This window comes from Chiloscyllium punctatum, chromosome 11, assembly GCF_047496795.1.
Source record: "Chiloscyllium punctatum isolate Juve2018m chromosome 11, sChiPun1.3, whole genome shotgun sequence".
Lineage (NCBI taxonomy): Eukaryota > Metazoa > Chordata > Chondrichthyes > Orectolobiformes > Hemiscylliidae > Chiloscyllium > Chiloscyllium punctatum.
In genome coordinates this window covers 21,122,011-21,144,907 of record NC_092749.1, presented here as the reverse complement: position 1 = coordinate 21,144,907, position 22,897 = coordinate 21,122,011, and the positions used below count along the sequence as shown (strand labels likewise).

At 39.3% G+C, this 22,897-nt stretch overlaps 1 protein-coding gene across 4 annotated transcripts in view; it reads left to right on the top strand.

Annotated features, from left to right (window-relative positions):
- ahctf1 (AT hook containing transcription factor 1) overlaps positions 1–22,897 on the top strand; it is a 96,177-nt gene that overhangs the window by 65,631 nt on the left and 7,649 nt on the right. For 2 of the 4 annotated variants that reach the window (XM_072580451.1, XM_072580452.1), the window contains exons 27-33: positions 3,743–3,935; positions 4,257–4,454; positions 6,105–6,606; positions 6,727–6,853; positions 9,415–9,524; positions 17,200–17,378; positions 18,635–20,198. In XM_072580451.1, the coding sequence (XP_072436552.1) occupies positions 3,743–3,935; positions 4,257–4,454; positions 6,105–6,606; positions 6,727–6,853; positions 9,415–9,524; positions 17,200–17,378; positions 18,635–20,198 (2,873 nt within the window). The remainder of the gene's footprint in view (positions 1–3,742; positions 3,936–4,256; positions 4,455–6,104; positions 6,607–6,726; positions 6,854–9,414; positions 9,525–17,199; positions 17,379–18,634; positions 20,199–22,897) is intronic. The other 2 variants (XM_072580454.1, XM_072580453.1) reach the window with 2 other exon arrangements.

The following is a 22,897-nucleotide window of genomic DNA, read 5'->3' as shown; positions in this document are numbered from 1 at the left end:
CTATTCCTGTAGACAATGACGATTTAAAAATCAATGCCAAAGGCTCGGCAATCTCCTCCCTGGCTTCCCAGAGGATCCTAGAATAAATCCCATCCAGCCCAGGGGATTTATCTATTTTTACACTCTGCAGGATTTCTAATACCTCCTCCTTGTGAACCTCAATCACGCCTTGTCTACTAGCGTGTATCTCAGTATTCTCCTCGACAATATTGTCGTTTTCTAGAGTGAATGCTGTCGAAAAATATTCATTTAGTGCTTCCCCTTTCTCCCCTGACTCCACACACCTTCCCACTACTATCCTTGATTGGCCCTAATCTTACTCTCGTCATTCTTTCATTCCTTAAATACTATAGAAAGCCTTAGGGTTTACCCTGATCCTATCCGCCAACAACTTCTCATATCTCCTCCTGGCTCTTCTGAGCTTTCTCTTTAGGTCTTTCCTGGCTAGCTTGTAACCCTCAAGTGCCCTAACTGAGCCTTCACATCTCATCCTAACATAAGCCGCCTTCTTCCTCTTGACCAGAGATTCCACTTCCTTTGTAAACCACAGCTCCCGCGCTCTATAGCTTCCTCCTTGCCTGCCAGGTACATACTTATCTAGGACACACAGTACCTTTTCCTTGAATAAGCTCCACATTTCTAATGTTCTGTGAAGGTGTAGCAAATCATTCATAATGTTTTCAGGATTTACATTTTTGGTGATGCCTGTGTGGGTGCCAGAAGTTGCTGAGAGCTTCTCAGAATGGTAACAGTGATGCTGACATCATTTTAGGAAAGGCAATGGCCTAGTGGTATTATCACTGGATTGTTAATCCAGAGACCCAGGAAATGTTCTGGGAACCTGGCTTTGAATCCTGCCATGGCAGAGGATGGAATTTGAATTCAGTAAAAATCTGGGATTGAGTGTAATGCTGACAAATGCATTGTTGATTGTCAGGAGAAACCATCTGGTTCACTAATGCCTTTTAGGGAAGAAATCTGCCATCCTTACCTGTCTTATATGTAATGTCAGACCCGCAGCAATTTGGTCGATTCTGAACTGCTCTCTAGCCATTAAATGCTGGCCTAGCCAGTTATGCCATCATCCTGTGAATGAATTTAAAATAAATCAACATGATAATGGATTATTGTACAAACTGAAATGTTTCACTAATATCTCTTCTATGAAAGGAAACATGTTAACCTTAACTGGTCTAAAGCCTATTGTCTGACTCTCACTTTACTTCTGAAATAGCCTAGCAAACCATATTGTTATATCAAATTGCTTCAAAGAAATAAGATCAAAATAAAACTTGAGTCCTCTGGTTTGACCTAGGCATCAGATTGCACCAGGACAATGACATACCTAGCCTAGTCCCCAAGGCAAAGTCTTTTGTCACTATTATGTACGAATTTGAGTCCGTGTTGGAAGTGCTGTTCAACAGTCATATCAAATATGATTTTTCCATGCTGATAGTTTAGTTTCATCCTTTCATAGGTTGTGGGTTTTCCTGCAAGGCCAAAGTTTGTTCTCCATTTCAAGTTGCCTGTGAAAGCAGCTAAGAGGCAGCCATGGAAAGATGATCGATTTCCTTTCTTAAAGCAAAGTGCATTAGTGAATCAATTGGCTTTTTAATTAACCACAATTGATTGTTTCATGGCCAGTATTACTAAGACTAGCTTTCAATGCCATTTTAAAAAAGTAATTTAATTAATTGAATTTAAATTGTACCAGATACCACAGTGGATTTTGAACCAGTGTCTATAGAACATTAGTCTGAGTTTCTGGTTTATTACCTCAGCAATGTTACTATTGTGTTTCTCCCCCCCCCACCCACACAAAAAAAGACTACCTGCTGACACTTCTATCACCATGCCTGTCCTACCTATAGGGTAGACCCACAAGTATTGAGTATGGAAACCAGTGTTCCTAGGAGTTCTCAACATGAAGCCCAGACATTATGAAATCTCGCCACATGAAGTAAAATGCTAATTAGGAAATCTGCACATACCTCTTTTCCTTGGTGAAACAATACTGCTCCACTTTGAAGATAATTTGGACTGGGGGATCAAACTGTATTCTAGGTGGTAGACTATAGCACCCAGATGTGCATCTACAAGATCCACTAGCACTCGCCAAGGCATTCTTCAAAAGCATGTCTCAAACCTGTAGCTTTCACAACCCATAGTGTCAGATTTCATCTTCGCTGCTTCAGTAATTCCATCAGCACACTGGAGCATCCAAGAAGGTGGCTTTTTGCCATCTTCATCTTAGGGGTAGCTAGAAATGGACTATAAATACTAGTCTTGCTGGTGGCACTTTTTTTTTAAGGAAGGTCCTGCACTGAACATTATTTCTTTCCTGTTGCATCCCTTGCATCTTCATCTGATTTAAGATGACAGGAATGTTTTTTTCCCAGCTGTAACTCGCTGTCCTACTGCTGTGTTTGGTATAGAACAGAGAGTTTTGCATGTAAGTTTGTGCCATATAGTTAGTCTCAACCAACTTGATTCCACAAATGCTAGTTATGGTGATAGTTTATGATCATTTGATGGGTGAGCTTTAATGTTAAATTTGATTCAGAACCTAATATCATATTTTTCCAACTAATGTCTTTTACGCTGGTATGCCTTCTGTCATCTGCAGTTGCGTTACAAGGTCCAGTTTGATTTCAGTATGGTATGGGGAAATTGCCTCCCTATAACTGTTTTAGTTTAAGGGGTTTTCACTCCTTTAATTATTTCCTTTTTTTTGTATGTCATTGTCTGGAATGATAGTTGTATCCTTGCTGTAAACAGCATTGTTTATCTCTAGGATATATATTCTGTCACGTTTGGACAGTGTATATGGGTCATGGAATATTAATTTGTTTATGGCTTCTCTGACGAAAGGATGTTTTGATTTGTATAAGGCATGAAACCCTACTCTGTTTTGATGAAACAACCAATGGTCAAAGTTCAAGAGTACTGCATGCGATTATGGTTGCCCTGCTATAGGAAGGATGTTAAATGGAAAGGATGCAATAAATATGTACAAGGATGTTACCAAGACTAGAAGGTTTGATTTATGAGGAGAGGCTGGATAGGCTGGTACTTTTTTCTGGAGAGCACAGGAGGCTGAAGGGTGACCTTACAAGAGGTTTATAAAATCATGAGATAAGGTGAATAGCCAATGTCTTTTCCCCTGAGTCTGGGAGTCCAAAACTAGAGGGCATAGGTTTAAGATGAGAGGGAAATGACTTGAAAGGGTCCTCTGCGGCAACTTCTTCACAGAGGGTGGTGCACGTATGTCACAAACTGCCAGAGAAGTGGTAGAGGCAAGTATAATTACAACATTTAAAAGACATTTGGACATTTTCTTGGATAGGAAAGATTTAGAGGAATACGGACCAAGCACAGGCAAATGGGAGTAATTCTGTTCAGGAAACTTCGTTGGTATGGACAAGTTGGGCTGGAGAATCTGTTTTCATGCTGTATGACTCTGACTCTTGGACTTGTATAGTTCTAGGATTATGTCTTGATGAAACTTGCATCTTATTTTAGCATTTGCAAGTTAAACTTAAATATTAGTATGATAATCTGAGATCAGTTGAGTATTGTTTCTAGACAACTTACTAAAAATTACGTAGGACAGTGTGATTAGCTCTCTAAAATAAATTTGTTTCAATCATAAATCAGTTTGCAAATGGTTCACTATTGCATCCTTGGAAAAGAATGAGATTTTTTAGAGTACAGTTCCCATAGAATCTTTTTCTTTGACTAGGATGTTGGATTCTGTGCAGCAACTGAAGACCAATTCACCCTTGAAAGCAGAGCCTACTCCATGTAAGCAAAATACATGTCCTTCTAGGTTGACAGTCAATCCGTTGCAACCATGCACCATCAATACTGGCCACCTTGGAGGCATTTCTAAAGCATCGGAGCTGAAACTTTTACAGACACCACCTGTGATGAAGGTTTGCAATTAATTTCAATGCACATTTTTTGGATTGAGCATTTTACTTAAGGTTTTGTAAAATGTAATTCTTAAGCAATACTGTGGTCAATATTATGCCCTCCTGGAAATATACCTTTGGAGTAGAAAACAAAAGAATCAAGTTTTCAATCACCTGCTCTCGTCAAATCTTTTTCAACTTGTGTTAGTGTATTGTACTCAGCATAGCCGTGATAAATATCCTTCCTGTTACCCGATGTATCATTATTTTCAGCAGGAAAAGCGCAGTAATTAAACTTGGAGCATGCTTGCAACTTAAATATTGTTTTGTTTTCCTGTTTAGAGGGCAAGAGCATTTACATCTTCAGAGGCCACTTTTGCCAATTTTACTCCTCAGTCGATCTTAAGATCCAACTTGCGTCCCACATCCTTGACATCACCATGTCCTTCACCGAGTAGGTCTTCAACTCCTTCATTGCGTGGTAAAGAGACCAAAATTTCTTTCATGAAGGAGAAGCTAACAATTCGGTGGACCAATGGGGTATGTATTTTGTAATTACTCAGCTTTATTAAACGGAGATATAAAGGGAGATGATTTTTGCTAAATGATAGCATCTTGACAATTAGTTGTTTTCTCGATCTTTGAGTTATAAACTGAATGGTAATACATAATAATCTTTGATTCTAAGGCAGGATGACTTAGTTCATTATATGTCCATGTTCATCAGAAGATATTTTGTCCAGACAAATGTCTGGGAATATTCTGTACAGTTTTTGAAAGGCTTTGACTTCGGTCAGATCATGAGTGCTTATAATTTTTAAAAAGTTTTGAAAAATGCTAGTACGTTCAAGGCCGTGTGTGATAAATAAATAAATAACACTTAGATACTGCTAATGAACCTCATTTAGAAGTTGCAGTCTTGGTCTGTTTGTGGTGACTCTGCATGCTGTCTAAAACGTCAAGCTACCCTGAAACTCTATAGCATAGCATGTAACAGTGATGAACAGGTCATGGAGCTAAGTGTGCAATCCAGTAAATGATGGGCTGGTATGTTCACATCTTTAGAATTCTGTACTTTTCTGGGCTCTTTTAAAATCTATGTAATTATAATTTTGAAGAAAATCAAAAGATGGAGCGTTATACCTTTTTGAGTGCCTTTTTGGCATGGGTTTTGGTGAAAGTGTGCAGTATGTGAAATGTTTGCAGTGGGAAGAAGAGATGTGTTAGAGCTGATTTTGATTTCCCTAACACCAGTTATAGACAGAGGACACGGGTCAAGCTTTGATTAGCAAAGGAATGAACAGTTCAGATAGAACCATGCTAAGCGAAGCAGATTGGACAATTATGTACTCTTAGACAGATTACAGGAATGATTAATGCATTGACTGTGTTCCATGTCATCTTTCCATTCTGTGCTCCTCTACAACTGTCTTTTATTTGGGACAACAATGACATTATTTTCACGGTAACTATAAAGTAAGTTTAGTGAGTTTTGAGAAGATTTGTAGCTCAGGTTGAGGTTCTGGAGGAAAGTTTGCTCGCTGATCTGGAGCATTCATTTTCAAGACGTTTCGTCACCATACTAGGTAACATCTTCAGCAAGCCTCCCGATGAAGCACTGCTGATTGTTTCCTGCTTTCTATTTATATGTTTGGGTTTCTTTGAGTTGGTGATGTTGTTTCTCGATCAACAAACACATCGACTTGGACCCCATTTACCACCCCCTGAGAAAAAGAACAGGAAATGACGTCACCAACCCAAATCTATAAATAGAAAGCAGGAAACATCAACAGTGCTTCATCCAGAGGCTCACTGAAGATGTTATCTAGTATGGTGATGAAATGTCTGAAAATGAACCCTCCACCTCAGTGAGCAAACCTACATAAGTTTATTAAAAGGAAACTATCCTAGCTAGTTTAGTTGAGATTTGTAGTGAATCGGTGTCAGATGTGGCTTTGAGTACGTAAAAGTATAACTTTATAAGAAGTGGTTACCTGTATAATTGACCATTTTGTCAATTACACATAAGGTATCTTTTGGGTAGCCTGTAATAGTAATACGATACAAATGTGGAGAACTCTAATTTTTTAATCCTTGGTTGTCTCCAACCTCTGAATTCATGAATAATTGATTATTTATTAACCTGTTATGTCAGTTTGCAACCTCTATAAAATATCCTTTTGATTCTAGGTTGCAGCTGATGAACTACAGTTACTGCCTTCATCGTCAAAACCAATTCCACGAACACCATCCATTGAATCATGGCCTTCAACTACAGAAAACCAGGCAATGGGTGAACTAACTCCAGACGATGAAATACTGTCGGAGCAAGTGGCGATGGTTGATTTTTCTGGCACTGACGTGGGTAATGACCAAGTTCAACTCCCCAGAGATGACTTTAACAGTTCAGGAAGAACAGAAGAGTGGTCCATGGAAGAATATGTAGATGCTGCTGAGTCTCTGGATAGAGGAGATACATGTAAGGAAATGGGGAAAGCAGTCTCTGAAGCTGTGTTGTTTGTAAATAATGAAAGAAAAGTCTTAACTGCACCTGCTTGTGTGGAGAGATGTGTCATGGAGGAGCATGCTGCAAGTGACCAAGTTGAAGTGCCACAAATGAGAAGCGAGGATGTGCCTGTAAATGAAAATCTGTTTGAGTTAGATATTAACAAAGCTTCTGAGTGTGAAGAAGGTAAGTTTATTTTTTATTAAGTGTTCTGAAATCCTTCATCTTAGGAATGAAGTAGCTTTACCTTCAGCTGATTTGTTTGTCAAACAAAACCATTAACCAGATAATATTTTCTGTTGTTAGCTTTGAACATTGATGCCAAGAATGGAAGTACGTCACCAACAGTAGATTCACCGCAGCATACAACGCAGTTCCTCACCTCAAAAAATGAGGAAGCAGTCTTGCTTAACCTTGAATCTACTAATGAGAGGTAAGCCTGTGTTTAGAATTTGAAAAACATCCAGTAAGTTGGCGTATAAGTTTTTATGTAAAACGTAGAGCTCCCAGCATTGATCTCCATGTAAGAACATAAGAATTAGGAACTGGTGCAGGCAATTCAGCCCCTCAAATGCACTGTCATTTAATACAAACATGGCTGTTTTCATCTCTGCCTCAACTCCACTTTCTTGCCTGCTGTCCATCTCCTCCTTAAATTTACTTAGTATCCCAACATCCACATAATCTGGAAGAGTGAATTCCACAGATTCACGACCCCTTGAGACAAATAATTTCTCCTCCTCTCGATTTTACCCTAAAGCTTTGACTTCTTGTTCTAGATAGCCTACAGGAGGTAATATTCTGTATTTGTCTACTTTGTCAATCCCCTTTATGATCTTCTGTACCTCAATTAGATCTATTATTCTTCTAATGTACATGCCTAAACCGATCAATCTCTCTTCATCAAACAAACACTGCCTCTCTGGAATTGATATTAGCAAATTTTGAGGTTCAGTTAGTGAACAGAAAAAAAGTTGGAAATAAACATGGCCTTTTTATGTTAATAGATAGTAACTAGTAGCATATCATAAGGATCTATGCTTGGGCCTCGACTGTATATAATATATATTACTAACATGGATGAAGTGATCATGCATCATGTAACAAAGGTAAGTGAGAAAATAAACTGTGAGATTTACAAAAGAATTTAGTGAGATTGAGAGTTGGCAAAAAAATTGTAGGTGAAACATAAAGTGGAGAAGTGTGGATTTATCCCTTTGATAAGAAGTCAAAAGTTGTTCTATTATGATTCATGGCTAGGAAATGATAATGTTCTGAGGAACTTTGGGGCGATCAATATACATGAATCAGAAGCAGATACAAGCAAGCTGTTAGGAAAACAAGTGGCCTTTATTAGCAAGGGATTTAAGAGAATTTTTTTTTACTGTAAGTGTATTGGGCTTTGATTATATCTTGAGTAGTTTCAATGTTACCTAAGAATGGCCTAGAGGGAGTGCAGTGAAGCTTCACTAGGCTAATACCCTGGGATGTGAAACTTCCAATGAGGAGACATCAAAGAACACTTCAGAAGAATGAGTTGATCACAATGAAACACATAATTCTGAAGGGACTTAGGAGTAAATGCTGGAAGATTGTATTCCTGACTGGGGAGAATAAGGAGGAGAAAGTGAGGACTGCAGATGCTGGAGATCAGAGCTGAAAATGTGTTGCTGGAAAAGCACAGCAGGTCAGGCAGCATCCAAGGAGCAGGAGAATTGACGTTTCGGGCATAAGCCCTTCTTCAGGAATGAGGAAAGTGTGTCCAGCAGGCTAAGATAAAAGGTAGGGGGGAGGGACTTGGGGGAGGGGTGTTGGATATGTGATAGGTGGAAGGAGGTCAAGGTGAGGGTGATAGGCCAGAGTGGGGTGGGGGCGGAGAGGTCAGGAAGAAGATTGCAGGTTAGGAAGGCGTTGCTGAGTTCGAGGGATTTGACTGAGACAAGGTGGGGGGGAGGGGAAATGAGGAAACTGGAGAAATCTGAGTTCATCCCTTGTGGTTGGAGGGTTCCCAGGCGGAAGATGAGGCGCTCTTCCTCCAACCTCCAACCACTGACATTTACTATAAACCGACCGACTCCCACAGCTACCTCGACTACACCTCATCCCACCCTGCCCCCTGTAAAAACGCCATCCCATATTCCGAATTCCTTCGTCTCTGCCGCATCTGCTCCCAGGAGGACCAGTTCCAAAACTGTACAACCCAGATGGCCTCCTTCTTCAAAGACGGCAATTTCCCCCCAGATGTGGTCGACGATGCCCTCCACCGCATCTCTTCCACTTCCTGATTTGCCATCTTGGAAAAGAACAATATAAAATCCACTCGTTTGATATTAGCTAACTGCCTTATTCTGTAAGATCTTAACAGACAGTTAATCTGGGAAGTGAACCTCCTCATTGAAATATTAAAGGATGTTCTTCTCATGCTGGAAAGAGTTCTATGTTGAATCATCAGTAGAGGCAGAAAGAAAATTCCATTCCCAGATTTCTCTTAAAATGTTAATATTCTAGTTAAGGTCTGTTGCCTGTAAATATCTCTGGGCTATAATCCAGAAATATAATATGATCTGTTATACCTGTAGTTTCCAGCATTAACTCTGTTAACAGCACTGTTCAAACGTGAAGGAGTGACTTTGATAGCCTTTTAAAAATTCTGGACAGGTTAAATAGGAAAGATCTAACTAAGATGCCTTTGTTTTTGGATGAGCCCAGAGCTAGGGTCCATGAATAAACCATTGTCACCAATGCATCCCAATGGGAATTATGGAAAAACATCTTTACCCAAAGTGGTTAGAACACAGACTATTGGAGTATTTGAAGGAAATGATAAGATGAATTTCAGGAAAGCCAGATAAGTACACGGGGAAGTATTGAAGGGTCTGCTCTTGGTGGATGAAATAAGGTGCAAGGAGGCTTATGTAGAGCATAAAATAATGGCTTTTGACAGATTGGGCCAAATGATCTGATTCTGTGTTTGCTTTTATGTTGTTTTACCAGTAGTGAAGGCACACTTCCAGAAATGACGGAGGGACAGCAACTGACTCATATACCACAAGAAAAAGGGTTGTCCCAGAGTGAGGTCCACTCAGTTCATACAGAGACTGAACGTATGTAATTTATTTTATTTTTCTATGTAAAATTACAATCTCTAGTTTAAGAAAAAAATCTAGTTTACTATAGCAGGTGAGCCTTTCTTTTGAATTTTTCTCAATGCAGCACCTGCAGGTTTGTGTACCAAGAAACAATTGAAAACAACTGGAGTGTAGTGTCATTTGCTCTGAAATCCAAGTCAGTTTAACAACCACCTGAACAAAAATGACTGTTGCAAAGATGACTGTTCACTTAATAAACAGAATGGCCAGATTTTGCTGTCTTTGAACTTGTGTGTCGAACTAGTATTGTGCAGTTACGTATGTGTAAATTCTACACATATTTTTTGTGGTAAGATCATGGTTTATCTTACCACAAAAGAGAGGCTCGTAATCATCACATCTGCTTCACTTCCTCAAAGCTGTTTAGCTACGTTTTAATTCTGAAATTCACTAATTATGTAGTTGACAAATATGTTAGGTTTTCTATAGCCATCTATTTTATTGTTTCTTGTATTATGTTGTATTCATAGTACACACAAGAAGGCAAAAAATAACTTTTTGGTCTTTGAGGACCTCTGTGGAGGGGTGGCAAGTAATTGTTTAGAGGCATGAAATAAAACCTATATGCCACTACTTTGTTCAGATACTGTGAGGGAATTTAAAGCAGAATTTTTTTTTAAAGAGGATAGGAACAGACCAGGTGATCCAAAATGCCTGTTCCAGCAATTCAAAACTAACTCCATCTGTCTCCCTTCAACTATTTATTTACTGTTCTCTGGGGAAAAAAATCTAACACTATCAGCCTTGGCCACTTGTTAACATCAAATAGCCCAGTAATCTTCTAAATAAAAATAAAGGGGAAGCAATGGCCTTGTGACATCATTGGTGGACTGATAATCCAGAGACTCAGGTAATGTTTGTCAGTCTTGCGTCTGTGGTCAGCAAAGTTTTGGAAAGAATTCTGAGGAATAGGATTTATGACTATTTGGCAAAGCATAACATGATTAAAGGCAGTCAGCATGGCTTTGTGAGAGGCAGGTCATGCCTCTCAAATCTTATTGAGTTCCTTGAGGAGGTGACAAGACAGGTCGATTAAAGGTCAAGCAGTGGATGTGGTGGATATGGACTTCAGCAAGGCATTTGTTTTAGATTTAGATTACTTAGTGTGGAAACAAGCCCTTCGGCCCAACAGGTCCACACCGACCCGCCGAAGCGCAACCCACCCATACCCCTACATTTACCCCTTCACCTAACACTACGGGCAATTTAACATGGCCAATTCATCTGATCTGCACATCTGTGACTGTGGGAGGAAACCAGAGCACCTGGAGGAAACCCACGCAGACACTGGGAGAATGTGCAAACTTCACACAGTCAGTCGCCTGAGGCAGGAATTGAACCTGGGTCTCTGACGCTGTGAGGCAGCAGTGCTAATAACTGTGCCACCGTGCCACCCACTGTGATAAGGTTCACCATGGTAGGCTTGCTCATAAAGTCAGGAAGTATGGGATGCAGGGAGACTTGGCTACCTGGATTCAGAATTGGTTGGCGGACAGAAGGCAGAGAGTGGTTGTAGATGGAAAGTATTCTGCTTGGAGGTCAGTGTTGAGTGGGGTCCCGCAAGGCTCTGTTCTTGGGCGTCTGCTCTTGGTAGTTTTTATAAATGACTTGGATGCGGAGATTGAGGGGTGGGTTAGTAAATTTGCAGATGACACAAAGGTTGGAGGTGTCATTGATAGTACCAAGGGCTATTGCAAGCTGCAGCGCAACATAGACAGGATGCAAAGCTGGGCTAAGAAATGACAGATGGAGTTCAACCTGGATAAATAGGAAGTGATGCATTTTCGAAGGTCGAAATAGGAATAAAAGACAGGATTCTTGGCAGTGTGGAGGAACAGAGGGATCTGGGTGTGCAAGTACATAGATCCCTGAAAGTTGCCACCCAAGTGGATAGGATTGTTAAGAAGGCATATGGTGTTTTAGCTTTCATTAACAGGGGGATCGAGTTTAAGAGCTGCGAGGTTATGCTACAGCTCTACAAGTCCCTGTTGAGACCACACTTGGAATATTGTTTCCAATTCTGGTCGCCCTACTATAGGAAAGATACAGAGGCTTTGGAGAGGGTGCAATGAAGGTTTACCAGGATGCTGTCTGGACTGGAGGGCTTGCCTTATAAAGAAAGGTTGAATAAGCTTGGACTTTCCTCTCTGGAGAGAAGGAGCAAGAGAAGAGACCTAATCGAGGTATACAAGATAATAGGAATAGATAGGGTCAATAGCCAAGAGACTTTCCCCTAGGGCAGGATTGATGGCCGCGAGGGGTCATAGTTTTAAGATATTAGGAGAAATGTATGGAGGGGACTTCAGAGTAAGGTTCTTTACGCAGAGAGTTGTGAATGCATGGAGTGCATTGCCAGCAGTGATGGTGGAAGCAGAGTCATTAGGGACATTTAAGCGGCTGCTGGACATGCACATGGATAGCAGTGAATTGAGAGATGCGTAGGTTAAGTTATTATATTTTACATTAGGATTAAACCTCGGCATAACATTGTGGGCCAAAGGGCCTGTTCTGTGCTGTACTTTTCTATGTTCTAAGTTCTAAATTCTGACTGTTCTCTCTTGCTAATAGTCTGAGGTTAATAGTCTAAACACTGATTCCTCATTTAACAAAAATGGTCTTTGCCATTAACACGCCCAAAACCCTTCATAATTTAAAAACTTCACATTTAAATCTCTTTGACCTTTTAAGTAAAAGGTTGCCTTCGTTATTGAAAGGCAAATGTTCACGACTCACCCAAGTGAAGAATGATTGATTGTTTTCTTCAGCAGTCTCTTCATCCCCGGAATAAATAAAGGATGCCTGATGGGTAAACTTAGACTCTTGGGTTAGTTTCTTTTGTTGCAACAAATTTGCAAGATTGATTTGTTGTGTGTTAGTATGTGATTCTTATAATTTCCTGCACCAGCCACCGTTAAACTTACTGAAGACACTTGCACTTCTGCATTTAATTACATGCAGTTCTGTACTGTGAGCTTGTGCAGTTTAGATTGGCTATAAACTAGATTCATTTAATGTAGAGAGTTCCATTAGTTTTGGGTGAGAGAGATCATGGTAATTTGTTTATATCCCATCAATAAATATATGTACACCAACCCTTTTGTTAAGAGAATGGTATTCTTGTTTGACTTGAATAGCCACAATGCTCCTCTAGACCAACAGCAAAGTTGTGAAATATTTGTCACAGAACTACAGTTCTCCAGTGAGTCAGTTCTCTGCAATTACAATTTTAAACTTGACTCCCACTGTGTGGTGAAAAACCTAGTTCTGCAAAACATATTTCACAGTTTTGTTTTTGGCCTAGAGAAGCAATGTAACTGTTCAAATCAAACAAGAATACCATTCTCTTAACAAAGCAGCAATATACAAGTGCTTGTTGATGGTATAAAAACAGTTTTACCACTTTCTCCCAACTGGTATAAAAATATATACAATTTAAACTCTAGGTCCTAGCAAAAGGCGATCTTCCTAATCATGCTACTTAATCAGTTCATAACTTTTGTAAAACAAGCTCTTGAAAATTGCAAGTATGAATCATGAACAGTGTGGAAACAGGCCCTTTGGCCCAACAAGTCCACGCCAACTCAGAGTAACTGATTCAGACCCATTTCCCTATCCCATATTTACCCCTGACCAATGCATCTAACCTACACATCCCTGAACATTGGGCAGTTTAGCATGGCCAAGTCACCTAACCTGCACATCTTTGGATTATGGGAGGAAACCAAGTACTGAGGAATCTCGCGTGCACATGGGGAGAATGTGCAGACTCCACACACAGTGGCCCGAGGCTGAAATCGAACCCGGGTCCCTGACGCTATGAGGTAGCAGTGCTAACCACTGAGCCACCGTGCTGCCCCAATGTCTAATCTAGGTAGGCTACTAATAGGGCATTTGCTAGTCACTTTGCTAATCATGGGTGGAATCCTGTTGAGACTTTGGGGTCTTACCTGGCAGCTGGAGAGCTGGTATAAAACCTACTTTCACCCTTTTTGGGAAGGCCCACTGAACCACAAGCCATTTAGGCAATGGAGGGGTCAGTGGTGGACTTTCTGTTAGAATCAAGGATCCAGGGTTGAAGTCTCACCTCGTGAGAGCTGGCAGTCAGTCGGAGGCCAGCAGCTCATGCTCATCATCGCCACTGGGGAGGCTGTGGCATCTGTCAGATGGACAGACACCAGAGTCCCAAGATAACCCAGTGGCCTAAGTCATGAACAAGGGAGAGATGTTCATAGTGGGTGGGGGGGTGGTGGTGTGGGAGTTGGTAGCAAGGACTCCCCTTGACAAGGCACTACTTTCCTTTTAAATGCTTCCCCACCAACTGATGGAGGTAATACACCTGCCACACAGTTTAGCAGCCATGCATATTGCATGGCAATGAGCCTTCCTGTCACAGGGTTCATCCCAGTGGTGATAGAATAAGACTTGTTCACTCTTACAGGAGGTTTTACAATGAACCTTCCTACTTAATTCTGCTAGAGTGGAAAGGCCTGATGTTCATGTTATGCCTCATTTTGTGCTTTACTCAAAACCATTCCTACCTCCCAGCTCACCACCAGAGAGAGTTGAAGAGTCTGCATTGTATTTTAGATACAGATTTCTTGTACAAGTAAATGTCAGTTCTAAAAGTAAATTTGAACAAGTGTGATTGTGAAATAAAAGGTTTGGTCATGCTATGGTTGTGACTGCAAGTAGAAGCTTATCATTCCTATGATGGTCTGATGAAAGTTCATTCATAGCTTAGAAACCAAGGTCACATTGACAAGCCATAAAAACTGCTGTGCTTTCAATATACCATAGATGTGCTAAATGTTGTCCAAGCATTTTATTTGGCCATTTGAGAGTTCATGGATTTCTACCTGACCTGGAGTAATGGGTGTCAGACAACAGGTAGACATACTGCAGGAGGCATCAGAGAGCATCAGGAAAGCTTACACACAACTTCTTTTAGAGGTCTTTTAACTTTGCTCTCTCATTTCTGCCCACCCTGTAGTTCAGTGCTATTGCAGGCTGCTTGGTTATGCAGTTATAATAAATGCATATCGATGTCTTACCCTAAAGGGATAGTGGGTGGACAAACATCAAGAAACTTCTGACGTTTTATCACTATCCAAAATACCCTGGATAACTAAGGATATTGGTGGGAAGGTAAGGAAGAAAAAGGTGTATAATTCATATTGTGATAGGAATTGCGATATGAATCAGGAATAGTATCGCAAATGCAGGAGAGGGGTTAAGGTTGAAGTAAGGAAGGTTAAGCATGAGAAAAGGATAGCAGGATGTCCAACAACAAATGGTAAAATGTTCTTGAAATATATTAATAGAGTAAACAATAAATTATTGAAGAATAGAGTGTGGTCCATAGGGAATGAGCAGGGTAAGCCACTTACTGAAGCGAAGAATATGGCAGAGATACTAAATGAGTACTTTACTTCTAACTTGACCAAATTAGGAAATGGTGACAATGGCCGATTTGAAAATATGGTTGTTGAGCGTGTGATAGATAAAGAAGAGGTATTAAAAAGGCTTGCAGCAGTCCAGGTTAAAAAAATGTCACCAGGCCTAGATGGGATGCATCCTAGGTTGCTCAGAGAGTTATGGGAGTAAATTGCGGAGGTATTGACAAATTTCAAATGCTTTCCTGGGGGAATTGGAGGATTGCACATGTGACACTTTTATTAATGAGTGGGCAAAGGATAACCCAGGAAACTACAGACCTGTTAGCTTGACATCAATAGTGGAGAGAGCTGTTGGAGACCATGATACAGGATAAAATAAACATACACTTGGTCTAGAATAAATTTATTCTTGACAACGTGGCTTTGTCAAGGGCAGGGCAGGTCATGTCAGAGAACTTAAATTTGAGAGACAAGATACACAGGTAGTGGTTGAGGGTAGTGTTGTGGATGTTGTATGTTTGGATTTTCATAAAGCATTTGATATGTTACCACATGGCAGATTGGTTAACAAATTAGAAATATTTGGGATTGATGGGTCCTAGGCAGTAACAATTAAAAATTGGCTAAAAGATTTAGTGGGCAAGTGTTTTACAGACCAGAGACAAGTTGAAAGTGGTGTACATCAGGGATTGGTGTTGCGATCCTTGCTTTTTCTGATTCTGTATAAAAGATTTGGAGGTGGAGCGGACGGATTCCATAGGTGGTGTCGAAAGAGAGCTGGATATATATTTGAAAGTGATGAATTTGGAAGACTATGGAGAAACTTGTCAATGCTTTACACTGATGTGTGTGGCAGAATTATAGTCAGTTAATTCACATTATGAAACTGAATTTGGATAAGTGGAATGTGACCTTGAAAGAGGAAAGTATGCACTCCCAAGTTATTCAAACAAAAACTCCTACTGTGAGACTTTTTCAGTGTCTTTATTTGGAGGTCCTTAAATGTGATAAATTTCTGTTTGTTAGCTGCAACTGATCAAACATCAAACCTGTTCTTGATCTTGGTGCCTGCATATATTTTGAGGCTTTCATTCCTACAATATTTACATACTACGATGAGCATGTGAAGTTACAATATGAACATACATTGCAACAAATAGGTAGAGGTTATGTTGCTGCTGTTCAGGAGTATGGCTGGATTCCAAGAATATCTATCTCCTTCCATTCTGGACACTACATCACAGGTGGGATATGTTAATCTGTGGTTAGGGATTACAGGGCTCTACAGTATAGATTTACCATTGTTATACTGGGCTAAAATGGTTAAAATATTAAAGCATCTCTGGTAAGATTCCCTTCAATATAATTGATATATGGATATGATCCAGTTGAGAGGTTTAAGATGATCCATATGGTTGAAATGATAAAGAATCTCGTTTGCCTGAAAAGAGGTCAGAGCCTTAAAATTAGAATAAAGCTGTTCAACAGCGATGCCAGAAGCATTTCTTAACACACAGGCAGTGGAAATCGGGGACTCTCTATTCCCAAACATTGTTGACACCAATCACTTGAAATGTCAAAGCTGAAATTGATAGATTTTTATTAGGCAAGGGTATTGAGCATTTCAAAACCAGTAAGGATCTCTGGAGTTAAGACACCGAATAGCTGTGGTCTACTTGAATTACAGAACAGAATTGCAGTGACTTAACTCCTGTTCCTTTTGAGGTCAACTAAATGTAGAATATTTTAACATGATTTTCCATACAGTTCCTAATTTCATTTGAAACGCTTCCCCACTATGAATAAAGCGAATATCTGGAATTTAATCACCAAGCACGACGGTTACAGTCCATTTGGAGTCTGCATTTTCTCAATTTAGCTATTGTATCTTGCAAGCAATAAAGGTAACACAAAAATATCTATATTTAAAATAGCGTTCTTAATTTAGAAATTTAAAGATGGAGAAAATAAATGTTTTCTATATTGCTGTTTTAAGAGTTAGAGAAATTGTCACAGCAGTGATGAAGGTTCTTTATGGAGTGGGGTTCAAAGATTTATGTACAATACAATGAAAAGAGGACTGTTCAAACTAGTGCAGCTTATGATATTCAAATGTACAGGTCATCTTAACAGTTATTAATGTCTCAGCCCTTTTAAAAGCTATGGTAATTATTGGATATTTAGTTTTGTTTACTTTGTATTTAAATGTGGGAATGTATTTGTTTCTTTTCCAGCTGTGGTGGTTGTAGTTGATGATGAAGGCATTCCCAATACACAGTCAAAACCAGAAGAAAATGAGTCAGCATTGCCAATAAATGAGGAAAGTGATGTTGAAATAATGCAAGATAATGGTGTGTGTACACTGAATGAACCACTTGCAAGTTTGCTTCCTGTTAGCACTGAGCATTTTCAGGTGAACATTTATAGTCAGACTATTTTTCTGTATTTTGTTTTAACATTATGGCATTTATTATTATTATTAATAATAATAATAATATTATTATCATTCGTTAGTTTGCCTTATGAAGGAGAAAGTTGTCTCCAAATAAAGAGACTGTAGGAATTGTTGGTGACTGTAAATGTATCTTACCCTTCATATTAAGGCGTGAATTGTCACAGTTTTGCATCTCTAATCGTTTATTGTTTCAGTATGTCAAATGTTTTGAGTGTTGACATAATTGTGTGATTTCAATGGAAAATGTGATTGCAATATCTGACATAACCTAGACTCTGAATTGATTCAAATTAGAAGGTATTTCAGTTATTTTATATTGTGCACTTTAGCCTGGAGCCACTTGCATTGTCTCCTCCAAATCGACTAATCTCTCTTGTTTTGGCATTGCTTCAGTTTGAATTTGAGGTTTTTTTTATGCCAAGTTGCATTCAAATTAGAAGCTAGAGATGCTACAATATTGATAACTGTGCATGACTCCCTTCCTAGCTGTAGGCATTTGTCTGTACTTATTAGTTAGTGGACAGATTTTAGTTCTACCCTTGAATTTCTCTTGATGTTGGCCAGTGATTAATTTTACTGTTTTCTGGATACTTGCAACTCTAGCAAAGCCTCATTCCATTTAAATGTCATCTTATCATTAAATGAATCACTGCAACATTCTGATTGTGCTTTCATCCAGATAAATAGCAACAAACTCCCAGTGACTTCACCTCAAAAGTATGCTTGAAACAAAGGTTTACTGACTGCTCAAACCAAGTGATATATGTCATATTTTACATTTTACTGCATCCCTTGAGGTTTACAGGCACTTGTCTGATCTATTTTCCTACTTTCTCAATATTTCTCCACTAGATTCAAAATAATTTCAATGCAATATTAAAATGAAACTTTGTGATGGGACTTTGGGAATCAATACATGTAAAATTGAGAATAAAACTCTCATGTGGTACCTCTTTTTTAGGATGTGACACATACCTTTTTTAAAGAAAATATTTTTTCACTGAGAAGGAAGCAAATGATAGTTAAATTAAATGCTTACCTTTGGCCGTTCTCTTATTTTAATTGTAATTCATTTATATGAATGTTAAACAAACTGTGTTGTGAATTTTTTTTGTATTTGTTCTGATATACATGAAAGGTGTTTGAATATATGTGCTTAAATAGAGAATATGTGAAATATTTTCTGATTCAGACCTCCTGTCTTCTGATTGCAGGATGTTGATGGTGAATTTGAAGTGCTGCCTTCAAGCAAGGAATCTTGGACTGAAAATTCTACAGTGCCAGTACAGCATGAATCAGCTGTAATTATCGAAGGGTATAACTCCGAGCTTGCAGAGCAGTCCTATAGCACTGTAAAAACTGAGAGTCACGCTGAGGATGACGTTGTTGAGATTGAAGACCACTATGATAATCCAGAAAACTTAACCTTAATGTTGGAAAATAATAATGGGGATGAGCCTGTTGAACTGTTGACATCGACTATGGAAAATCAACAGCCTCCTTCAGTTGAGAATGAAAAGGCAATTGCACTTGAATGCACAGAAACTAAACTAGGTGAACGCAATAAAGATGCTCCAGAAGTTAATGTATTTGAAAGTGAAGAACAGTCATATATAAAACACAACTCTTTGGTTCTTCAAGAACCATTGGAAGATCAACGTAACTTGGCTGAAGCATTGCCCTATGTGACTGAACCAATTAAAGTGGCCAAACCAGAGAATTCTATAGAAGTTCTTAAAGTGGATCAGTCAAAGGTAGAATTGTCTGAACTGATTTTGCCTGTTCAGGTAGATGCGCCAGTAATAACTGAGAGGAGTGAGTCGTGTAAAAGCAAGACAATAAAGAAAACACAAGCAGATGAGACTGGCAAAGTTATCCAGACTAAGCAAATGGCAACACCTAAAAATTCCTTGAAAGGAAAAGGTAATAAGATGACCGAAGGCAGTGTTGCAGATAGTGAGGAGCTTGTGTTCGTGGAAATACAGGAAGTTAAACCCAAAGTTGAAATAACTGCAACACCAAGGAGGAGTACAAGGAGAACTACTACTGGTGTAGTTGAGATCCTGAAAAGTAACTTTGCTGACCCAAAGGATGTGCCAACTGATCAAAAGTTTGACACTGTCCATCCTACCTCAAAATCATCCAGGGAAACTAACAGTCATAAAAAAAATGTCATAGAAAGTAGTCTGCTTGTCACCAAAACACCGCGCTCACATCTCACTGAAACTGTGCCAGTTTTGAGATCCACAAGAAGTAGTGTTGCTGTTAAAGCCGATGCAGAACCCATCTTGCATGACCCTTTAAAAACACCACTAAGTCAGCAAACTGATGCTCCTACTACTCGTCCTTCTATGAGAAAGAAAAGTAGGAAACTTTCTGAAGTTCATGCAGTACAAAATGACCCACTTTCATCATTGGAGATTAATGAACAAGTGCCTGTGCCACCAACACCCAGCAGACTTACAAGAAGTAGGGCCAAAGATGCCCATTTTATGGCACTAGAAAACATTGCTGAACTGACTTCAAATGTTGAGATAACCCTGCCTGCTAATTCACAGACAAAGAGGAGGGAGACTGTTAGAAGCAAAGAAACTCAGTTTGTTGTTAAAGATGATGTTGGGGATGACAGGCAAGAGGAGCAGCTTACAGTAACTTTTACCCACAAACCAACTAGGAGGAGACCTGGTAAAAGCACGGATTCACGGACAATAATTTTAGCAGAAGAAGATTCTTACACTTTCTCTCCTCCTCTTACAAGATCATCAAAAAAGTCTAAAGGTAATTTTGGCTAAAGCTTTTAACCATGTTTGTTCACATGTCTTTTAAACGTTTTCTTAATGTATGTGCTAAGCTATTTGGATCAGACTATTTTGTTTTAGTTGACTAAGTAGACAGTATAGCCCAAAATTGAAATGAAAGGTATAATTCTACTTTACACTACTTTCACAAATCTGGAATGTTTTATTGTTTGCCTGAAACGTTAAAGTGTAACGTTTGTTATGCCTTTTATTTCTGCTGTAAAGCATTCTCCATTTCAAAGACAAATAGCTAAACCCAGCTGGATGAGGGTGGTGGAAAGAACTGCTGGAAGTAAAACAGTAATTCTTACTATTTCAATATATAGTGTTTGAGTAAATGCTAAATGCATCACTGCTGGGTTTTTTGAAAAGTAAATTTGCAATAATTATGTTTTCTCTTTTTTTATACCAATTTTTAACCCTTTTGAAGGAATTTACTATCAACTTGGTAATAGTTCTCTTAGCTGTGACCATGCTTACTTGAATAAAATATACAAGTGGCTGTACTTTGTGCATGAGCACAGATGATAAGCAAAACTGGAAAATAAAACTTTCTTATTATTCACTGCACTTCCATTTGCTCTCCCACACGAGTGAGCACCTGTTAACCTGGTTAAAACTAATGAGATCTGCTACCTATTCATCCCTACTTCCCATTACTGATTTCTACTTCACTCTCCTGCTGCTGAGAACAAAGTTTATGGAATTTTAGCACAGGTGTTTTTGGTCGCAGTACAGTAGAATCCAATGATACCGTCATCTAAGAGTGGATCACTAGTATCAGATCTGAGACGATCTCTGTGAACCTAGCACAGTAAAACTGCTTTCGCATATATCTCTGCACTTGGGAAAGATTTAGGGCAGCAGAGAAAGGGAACACCACCACCTGCAAGCTTTACTGCCTCAAAACTCTGGAACTCCATGTGAGCACTGTGTTCATATACCCCAAGGACTGCAGCAGTTCAGGGCGGCAGCTCAACACCACCAGCTTCAGGGCAGTTAGGGATAAGCACTAAAAGCTGTACTGTCCAGTAAAGCTCTCAGTCCATGAAATGATTGAGCATTAACAAAAATAAAGTGTACACTGTCAACTTGACGCCGAATGTCACTTTTGTAACTTTTTGATGCAACAGAAAATAATCTAGAGTACTTTTTACATTTTATGCTGCTTACTCTGCTTGGCATTCAAGTAGATTGGCACCCTATTTTTAGGTGTGCCTGCTGCTGCCCCTAACACACTGTCCTGCACTTTCATTGAGCCAGGGTTCATCCCTAACTAGGTGGTAATGTTAGAGTAGGATATATGCCAGTTTGTGAGGTTATAGATTGTGGTTGATCAAAATTCTGTAGCATTTGATCACCCATAATGTCTCCTGGAATTCCCTATCTAGTTCTTTTCAAAATTTATCGATTCAGTACAGTGGTCCTGCCACAATATAATGAATGTTTTCCTCTGCTGAAGGCAGGACCATGTGGCGAGCACTCTTACCAATACTGTCACGGACAGCTGCATCTCCTGCAGGCCGATTGCTGAAGACAAAGGTTGATTCTTCTGGTTCTAGGTCCGTGGCCCACATAAATGGCTTGATCATTTATCATTTGAATCTTGCATTACTTTTGAATATCTGCATCAGGCTTTTTTTTTCCCCCTCAGCAGAATTTGGTTTTAATCACTTCAGTTTTTCTTGTATAACTTTTTAAGTTCCAAAGAACTGGAATTATTCTTGTCATTCATCACTAATTTCCTGGATACATTTTTGAGTCAGTTGAATTCTACTTTGATTTAGTTAATTCCAGCCATTGATCCTTTCCAATGACCACTATGAATGTCACATGTAATTGCAGTGTTTGCCTCTGTGTTCATATTGTACAATTGTTAGTTTTAAGAATTTCTAAAACAATTGAAGCAAATGGTGTGAAATCATAGTGGAGTATCTTAATTACAATGACATTTATATTTCAAAGTGCCTAGCTGACTCTTGTTTGTAGCATTGGATTTCTGGGTTTTGTATTCCCTTTGTCTGTGTGTTTATAGGAGTATTCTTTGTGTGCATACGTAAGGCTTGTAATAGCCATCACTCTCATCATGAACCATTGTGTCAAGTGTAGCACATATTCAAAATGGAATAAAATCATTTAGTCCCAAAAGTGTACCTTGGTGTCATCTTTAGGATATCATTTCAGTAAGTCAATCGATAAGTTCCTCATAGTAGACTGGTTAGCAAGACTAGGTCACAGAATACAGGGAGAACTAGCCATTTGGATACACAACTGGTGTGTAGACAGGTAGTGGAGGGTTGCTTTTCAAAATGAAGACCTGTGACCAGTGGTGTGCCACAAGGATCGCTGCTGGATTCACTGATTTTCATCACTTATATAAATGATTTGGAGATGTGAACAACGAAGAAGGTTACCTCAGAGTACAACAGGATCTTAATCAGATAGGCCGAGGAGTGGCAGATAGAGTTTAATTAAGATATATGCAAGGTGCTGCATATTGGAAAGACAAATCAGGGCATGACCAATGCACTTAATAGTAAGGTCCTGGGGAATGTTGCTGAACAAAGAGACCGTAGAGAGCAGGTTCATTGTTCCTTGAAAGTGGAGTTGCAGGTAGATAAGGTAGTGAAGAAGGTATATGGTATGCTTGCCTTTAGTGGTCAGTGCATTGAGTATAGG